Source organism: Camellia sinensis, chromosome 14, assembly GCF_055761805.1.
Source record: "Camellia sinensis isolate YWXY chromosome 14, ASM5576180v1, whole genome shotgun sequence".
NCBI lineage: Eukaryota > Viridiplantae > Streptophyta > Magnoliopsida > Ericales > Theaceae > Camellia > Camellia sinensis.
In genome coordinates this window covers 128,895,054-128,904,126 of record NC_138974.1, presented here as the reverse complement: position 1 = coordinate 128,904,126, position 9,073 = coordinate 128,895,054, and the positions used below count along the sequence as shown (strand labels likewise).

At 36.4% G+C, this 9,073-nt stretch overlaps 1 protein-coding gene across 1 annotated transcript; it reads left to right on the top strand.

Moving 5' to 3' along the window:
• Window positions 1–326: 326 nt before the first annotated feature.
• LOC114297512 (uncharacterized) lies at window positions 327–1,665 on the top strand. The gene is made up of 2 exons (XM_082905257.1): window positions 327–989; window positions 1,090–1,665. Exons 1-2 carry the CDS (start codon window positions 327–329, stop codon window positions 1,663–1,665), a joined length of 1,239 nt encoding a protein of 412 aa, XP_082761383.1.
• Window positions 1,666–9,073: the final 7,408 nt, after the last annotated feature.

Here is a 9,073-nt window from a genome sequence, read left to right as displayed (position 1 = left end):
AATGGGGTGGTTTAAGGAGACAGAAGCATAATGATGAAAGGGTTGAGGTACCTCATATTGATTGCCTAGAGCCTGATGCTACTTCTGATGACCTAAAGAGCATTAATGGATCTTCTGATGAAGAGACTGGAAGCAACAGGGTTAGATACCCAGAGTTTAATCCAAACACAGATATGGCAGACCCACAATTCAAGGTTGGCATGGTTTTTGTTGTTAAGGAGCATGTTATTAAGACTGGGAAGGCTATTAAGTTAGTCAAAAATGATAGCATGAGGGTTAGGGCCACCTGTAAGCCACTATGTGATTGAATGCTTTATCCATCCAAGATGCAAGGACAATCATCGTTCCAGATAAAGACATATGTCCCCACTCACAATTGTAGCAGAATTTTTTATAATAGACAAGTGAATTCTACTTGGCTGTCTAAGAAGTACTTGAAGACATTAAAGTCCAATCCATCTATTACAATACAGTCATTCAAGCAAGCTATGCAAAAGAACCACAAGGTTGGTATATCCAAGAGCCAAGTGTATAGGTCAAAGAGAAAAGCACAAGAATTGATAGAGGGAAGCCTCATGGAACAATATACCAAGTTATGGGATTACTATGAAAAGATAAAAAGAACTAATCTAGGGACAACTATCATAGTTAAGGAAGATGATGAAGAATCAGAAAATGAAGAACGTGAAATAGATGAAGCCAAGCCTAGGTTTCAAAGGATTTTTGAATGCTTTGGAGGTTGCAAGCAAGGTTTTTTGGCAGGATGTAGGCCATTCATTGGGGTTGATGTCTACTATTTGAAAGGGCCATACAAGGGACAATTGTTGCAAGCTGTTGGTTTGGATGGAAATAACAACAGCTATCCATTGGCCTTTGCAGTTGTTGAAGGAGAAACAAAGAGTTCATGGAAATGGTTTTTTGAAATATTGTGGGACACTCTTGGGTGGTTCAACAAACAAGGAGTGACCTTCATGTCAGACAAGCAAAAGGTAAATGCTTGTTGGAAGTTTCATGCATTTATTTTTACTGTTTAGTTCATTTAATTTGTATAACCTTTCTTTTTTTCTTTTTTTTCCCCTGCAAATGTAGGGATTGTGTCCAGCACTTGTAGAGGTTTCACCCATAGCAGCGCATAGGTTCTGCATCAGACTTCTTTACACCAATTTTAGAGATAGCTTCAAGGGAGTGCACATGAAGGACATTGTGTACAAAGCTACAAAGGCTTCTTATGTACAAGCATTTAAGGCTCACATGGAAGAGTTGAAGGAAGCTAATGAAGATGCATTCAATTGGTTAGTTGAAAAACCCCCAAGTACCTGGCCTAAATCTCATTTCACACCTACAATTAAGTCTGATATCTTAGACAACAACATGTGTGAGAGCTTTAATAGCTTGATCCTAGAAGCTAGAGGAAAAACCATAATCCCTTTGTTAGAGGACATTAGGTGTATCTTGATGAAGAGGCTGCAGGTGAGAAAGGAAGTAATGAGGGCTTACACAGGACCTATTTGTCCTAATATACAACAAGCACTGGAGAAAAGGAAAGAAGATGCATGCAATTGTATTGCTATGTGGGCAAGAGGTCTGAGGTACCAAATCAATTGCTTCAATGGGCAACAATTTGTAGTTGATTTGGGTGATTCAACCTATTCATACAGAAAATGAGATCTAACTGGCATACCATGTTGTCATGCCATTTCAACCATATATGACAAACATGAGCAACCTAAAGATTATGTGGCTCATTGGTATAAGAAGGAGACATATTTAGCTAGCTACGAGCCAATGATATACCCAATAAATGGTTATGAAATGTGGCCAAAGTCTGTGTTGCCTGGATTATTGCCTCTAAAAGTGAAGAAGCAACCTGGTAGGCCAAGAAAGTTGAGAAAAAGGCAAGCAGATGAGCCTAAGAATCCTCATAAGTTGCACAGTGGAAACATAACAACTATATGCAGCTTGTGTGGTAAGCTTGGGCACAACAAAAGAGAATGCAAAGGCTAGCCTATTGCACCAAAGGTTACCCCACACAATTTGTTACATCATCATAAATTCAATTTATTTATTAGAGGTCCTTCATACAATTAATTACTGACAATTTGCAGGTGACAAACAATTAATCAAGCACCTAGAGAAGCAGTCAGCCACCTACTCAACCCAGTAGTCAACCAAGAGACCAAGCAACCACAGAAGCCACTAGTCAACAAGGCAGTATGGTAAGCATTTCAGTAAGGCCTAAAGCAAGTGGTAGTCAACCAAGCTTCAACTTCAGACCAGCATTGCAAGGGGTGAACATTAGGGGACCTCCACCAGGGTTCATTAGAATAAGCACATTTATTGAACCAAACCCATCTGAAGGTCCATATAGGGGATCAACAACATATGTGTCAAAGGGGCAAAAGTTTGTGACTTTGTCTTCACTACCAAAACATGGAAGAAATTAAATGTTGAAGGAGTAGTTACGTAATAGTAGACAACAGTTTTTTTTGTGGATTGTTATGCATTATGTTTTGTTGTATTTGGCCTTTTTATGTTTTGTTGGAACATGGTAATGTTTTGTTGGATTTTCCATTTGTATTTTGTTGGCACGTGGTAAATTGATTGGCCTTTGTGTTATTTGAATTATTTGTTTTTTGTATTGGGACATGTTTGGACCATGTTTTTTTGTTTGTATCAACCATGTCTACAATGTTTATTTCTATGTCTTGTTATAGGTTACATCATGTTTGCTAAAAGTGAAACAAACCAATGTAGCAAAAGTGAAACAACACTATGATACAGTGTGATTGAAAAAAATGATAAACCAAAATAGCTTCATTCAACATTCATTTAAAAATTCAACATTGACTCAAAAGTTGATAAACAAATGTTGATTAAAAAACATTGCTACAACTTGATTCAACATTGATATAGTGTCATTCAAAACATGTTTGGACACTCATAACATTCATACATAATAAATCCCAATTACATAACACTGGACATCACAAAATCAAGCCCTAAAATCCATTCCCAGTCCATAAGCATCAATTACAGGAAGAAAAAAAAAACCCACTTCATTCCTACTCCATTCCCAATCCAGAAGCTTCAAAACAAAATAAATAAATAATTAATTAAAAATAAAAACCCCACTTCATTCCTAGTCCAGAAGCTTCAATTTCCATCATTCCCAGTGCTTGAAAAAGAAGCAGCTGCAGAACCATCTCCAATCATGTTCCAACACCAAAAAAATGAGTCATGACAATGCCATCAAAATAATCAACCTCCTCTGTCTTACTCTGTGCATCTTCAATTGCTCTTCAAGCATAGTGGTTCTTCTCAACAACCCAGGTATGATCTCTCGAGTGCAAGGACACAATGGAGGATCCACCCATAGAAAGAATCCACATGCATGCCTACTCTGCAATATTTTTTCTTAAACATCTCAGTTGCCTTTACAAACAGTATAACAAAAGGACATTCCAATTTTTTTCCATCTACACTTACACCATATTAAGGGCATCCCAAAAACCTTCATCCAGGGTTGCTCTCTATCCACGAAGTCTTCAACTGAGCTTCCATTCTGCATCGACATAGTACATGATCCATCATCTTCTTCCGTCCTTCGTCTACCATCAATTTTGGAGTCTGTATATGTATCTAATGGAGATAGAGACGACATATATGGTTTTGGCGGGAGGTAACCTAGGGTTTGAAGTGAAAAGACAAGTGCGCCCCTCAGTAATTGTTAGAGGGAGCGCATAAGAGGCAGGTGTTGGCTTTCCGTCCATAATTTCAAACGAGCATCAATTATTGGACAAAATTGACACACTTCGTTAAATTGAGGGGCTAAATCGAGCAATTTGAAATGTTAGGGACCAAAATGACACACGGGGTAAAGTACAGGAACTATTTGTGTAATTTGCCCTGGATTTTTATATGCTGAAGTAAAAATTTATTGTACTATAGTGCACAAGCAAGATTTAAACCCAAAACCTTAGATTTCATTAATAACACACTTACCATTTAAGCAATTTATATATTATGATATTAATTTCTTTATTATTTATTTTTGTTGTTACTTATTTGAATTGCACATGTTTTGAGTGTGCAACCCGCCAGTTAGAATAAAGAGAGCAGCGCAACAATGTGAGAGTGGTTATATGTACACTCTTAAAAGAGTGAATACTTTATACCCTTCATAATTATTTTAATAAAATTTTACAAAATTTTGTAACATAAATAACAAAATTTCATAATTTTTTTTACTACAAAATATTAACTTTTCTCATCACAAAATGTCATAAGAAAAAATCAAAAACTATCATAATTCCCATTTGTAACTTTAGGGTACACATTACAAATTTATTATTCGTAACTTTACCACAAAGTGATATAACATATCACAAACATTCAAAACTTTTATCATAAAAAATTATTATTTTTTATTATATCCACATTTTAGGAGTGCATGTAGTTCATTTCTCTTATTATATAAAGTCTATAGTGAACTTAGTATCAACACAAAATGTCAATTTTTCACTTTTCCAAATTACGCTTATGCAATTATTCCTGAACCCATAAATTTGTAATTATCAATTTTAAACACTCACGTGCAGAACTTCTAAGATATATATATTAGTGGTGGGTGTAAATGTAATATATTTAAAATTTCACGGTTAAATAATTTGACAATTGATGGGCAATTTGATGAATGATGAAAACATTTTGGGTAATTCTAGTTACACAACGAAAACATCTCATTACACCAAATTTCTAATTACACAACATATCAAAATTCAAAATTTTGATTTTATCTCTTTACCATCCTCATAATACCAACTATACCCTCTTATTTACACCCCCAACTTTCAAACCCTAATTCTATCCAATCCCAACCACCTCCTCCGGCAACCACTGCCATCTCCGATAGCCGACCCACAGCTCCTCCCCCACCAGCGACTCCCTCTACCACCGCCGCCACCATCTAGATCCCCTCACAACTGCCATCTCCGACCACCACGAGCCCATTCCCCCACTGTGACCACCTTCCTAGCCCACCTCTGCTACTGCATCTTCCATTCTACATTCTTCATCCTCCGTCGTGCCTCCCCTTCTAGCCTCTTTTTTCTTCGCGATCCTTCTCGCTGGTGGTGACTCGTCTCCACCATAACCCATCTACACTGCCATGAACCACCCTGCGAACCCACCCATGCCCTCCATCATCATGACCGATTATGCGAAAGAGAGAAGTTTTAGATCTGGATAGCAGCGGAAGAGAAGGAGTAGAAGAAGAATCGCGATTCACAGAGAGGAAGGGCTGACCTGGATGGCAGTTCTAGGAAGGAGAAGCGTTTTCAGAGCTAAGGAAAGAGTTTATGAGGGGTTGGGAAAGGTAGGAGAGAGGTGGAAGAGGGTTGTCGGCATTGGAAAAGGGTTGTCGGAGCTGGAAGATAGCTGGCCGATGGTGGAAGAGGGTTGCCGGAGGTGAGATAACAGTGGTGGAGAATGGTGAGTGGCGTAAGAAAGTTGTTTGCTGAATTTTTAGGGTTAGAGGGTTAATCGGTAATTTTATAAAAGGATAAAATAGTAATAAAAAAATATCAAAAATGAGGGTGTAATGAGTTGAAAGTGTTGTGTAAATAGAATCACCCAAACATTTTAATAGTTTTGAATAGTTTGATGAAACAATTATTGGATGAGATGATTATTAGATTTAAAGGGCATTATTGGAAACTCAAATAGTGACACAATCCACACTCACAAAAATGTGTGGATTTTATATAATAGAATATATATATATATATATATATATATATCTGTACTACTACAATATAAAAACGAGTTAATCTGTGTTGCACTAGATGTGGCTCTCATTTTCTGTTACCTATTTTACCCATCAATTTGTGAAGGTTACAATTTCTTTGCTTTTGGCCATTTTGATATGCTTAGTAAATGTTGGGAACAACCAAAACATCAAAATTTGGGTAGAGTTTTGAGTCCCTTTAAGTGAGGAATTTTTTTTTTTTTTTTTTGGAGGGGGGGATCTTTTGTTAATTTGGGTAAGGAAAATGTCTCGCCCCAAATAATTTACACAATACAGACTCATCAACTTCCAATTATATTATTTTGTTTCCAATTTAACCCTTCTAAGTCTTAACATATATAAGGAATATAAAGTATCAACATCAACCACATCATCAATCTCTATCATGTGTATTCATTAAACTCCAAAGATTTATAAAAAAAAAAATATTCCACATGTTGTTATACATCCAACATTCCTAAATATGAATCTATAACATGTGGCATGACAAGTCAAGTACAAATTAATGCCCTCAAGGACTACAAATTCCAAGGCCTAAGCCTGGATACACCAAAAATGGTTTTTCGAACCGTACATGTAAAGCCTTTGGCTTGTCAAAAATAATTACAACAAAAAGAAAAGATCCTTGTGCTCTCCAAATATATTCCACGCCTCTACCTCGGCAGGATCACCACATCCTTCCCTGCACAAAATCTCACTGGGTGAGCACAAAGCCCAGTAAACAAATCTTAACTAAGTGTATATATATTTTATACAATCTCTTGAGATAAATGCATATACTATGCCATGTTCAAAAACATACATCTCTATCATTTGAAACTTTTATGCACAATGCAATTTAACAATTTAATAATTTCAATGTAATTCGAAGGGGCGGTAAATACGATTTAGGTAATCGCTAGGTAGGTGTCTGCAAATAGACATAACAAGCACTACCAATCTCCACTTTACCAATTGCTAACCGAAAGGCACGTGACACCTCCTCCGCACATGTTTTCGGTCTTTCACCATGGACACTCAGGCCAACTTAACCAATATCAACTACACCCTCAATCCGACTTACCAACGTATTTACCCAAAAAACAAATCAATATGATCTTGTTTCACAAAACAATTTTCTTTCACAAAGCAATACTTTTCCAATGCAAGATTCAAAATCAATTACATCAATGATAAAATGGAATAGCAATGCAAAATGTCCAATACATTAATATAATCCATTTTCAATTTCCCCGCGCAATTCTCCATTGTGATCAAATTTTCACATCTCTCATCAATACAACATCATAATACATTTACAAAAGATAAAATAATACAATATTAGCTTTCAAGCATTTTTATATATTAATCATCATAATATAATTCCAAGGAATGATATAACAACTTCAACATTCATGTATTCTCCACATGTTCAACACATTTTTTAAGTTTGGTTTTTCAAAAACTAACCAACAATAAGTTCCGAAATCAATAAATCTCATTTCCTCCATGAAATTCCTCATTTGATGCAATTATAGAGATGTCTCCATAATTTCTTCACATAACAAATTATCAAGCATAAATTTTCCCATATCTCAATCTTTTTCCCAAAATTCTCAAATTCTAGGGTTTCCACCAAAACAAGATTTTTGTTCCATTTTTAAAAAGATATTTCCAAAACAACACCCACACCTTAGAACATAGCTCATTTTCTCAAAAGTTTTGGGAAAAATAAATAAAATCATCTTCTAGCATCATTTAAGGTTCAGCAACCCAAAATCATAACACAAACAAGTAATAAATGCTTTAAACAAGTATAATCTTGCAAAAACATATATCTAATTCAAAATTTATCCCTACCTCAAGCTTAGAAGATGAAGGCGAAAAAAACCATAGAACTCAAGGTTGAAGAAAACTCGATATAATCGGTTATAAACGTAGCCCTCGTCACCCTCTTCTATTTAGTGTAAAAAGCCCCCTTAAACTCTTGAAGATTTGAGCTAAATCTTACAGAAAAGTTGGATTTGGGTGTGTTTGTAGAGAGAAGTGAGAGAAAAAATGAATATATATAGAGAGAGAGAAAGAGAAAGAGAGAGAGGAGTGAAAATCTGTGCAAAACACATTTTTGGCATCAGTTTTGAGAAAAAGAGCACGAAATTCGAAACAGACACGCCGAAATCTACACGAGCGAGGTTTCAATTCTGCACGAGCGGAATTTCCAATCCATAAGAGCAGATTTTTTTGCCTCATGGGATGTTAACTCCAGAGAGCTGCCAAAAAATCCACCCAAAATCCGCTCGAGCGGTTTTCTGCTTAGAAAACTCTGAAAAACTTAAAAGAACTTTATGTTAATCTACGGGGCAGTTTTGCCAAGAAACCCAGAGTTTGATTTTGCAACCTAAGACGAGTTCCAATGCCCAAAACTCAAATTTTTGAACCCAGGAAAAGTTACAAGAGGTTAAGTAAGGATAAAAAGAAATCTCAACGACCCAATACAATAAACAAAACCCCGAAAGCAATACACACTACCCTATTACACAATACCATTTAAGTCCAAGACCCGGGACATCACAATCTCCCCCATTTAGGAAATTTTGCCCCCAAAATTTGGTTACACCCCTCATCAACACCTCCAAAGAACAAGAATAAAACAAGTCATAATAGCAACAGATCAACTATAGCATGGAGATCTCAATCTCAACAACATTTCACTATCATTATCAAAATTCTTCCATGGGCCAAAGCCACAATCCTAGTATTATAATCATAAGCATACGTTCAACAACAATTGTAACAATCCTACAACAGTTCTCATGCTTAAATGACAATAACAATCATAACAACAAGTGGTTTACAATTCCAACTGTTTATTCTCAAACACAAGAGAAATTTACAATCTAGAACAAACTAAGCATTCTCAAATAAATCCGGATACTTGAAGTGGACTTCTGCCTTCCATTCCCAAGTTGCTTCCTCAACCCCATGGTGCATCCACAACACCTTCACCAACGATATGGTCTTGCCCCTAAACACTTGTTCTTGCGCATCTAAAATTTGAACCGATCGCTCTTCGTATGAGGCATCCTCATCTACCTCCAAGTCAACACAATCAAGTACATGTGAAGTGTCGAGTTCGTACTTCCTAAGCATAGATACATGGAACACGTTGTGAACCCCAGAAAGCTTGGGCAATAAGGCCAAACGGTATGCCACTTCTCCAATCCAACCTGAAATCTTAAAAGGTCCAATAAACCTTGGAGACAATTTTCCACTCTTACCAAATCTCAT

Excerpts from the sequence above, each read along its gene's own strand:
- LOC114297512 (XM_082905257.1), top strand. The coding sequence starts at position 327 with ATGCAAGGACAATCATCGTTCCAGATAAAGACATATGTCCCCACTCAC. Across the intron at positions 990-1,089 it reads TCATGTCAGACAAGCAAAAG|GGATTGTGTCCAGCACTTGT; the intron begins GTAAATGCTTGT and ends CTGCAAATGTAG.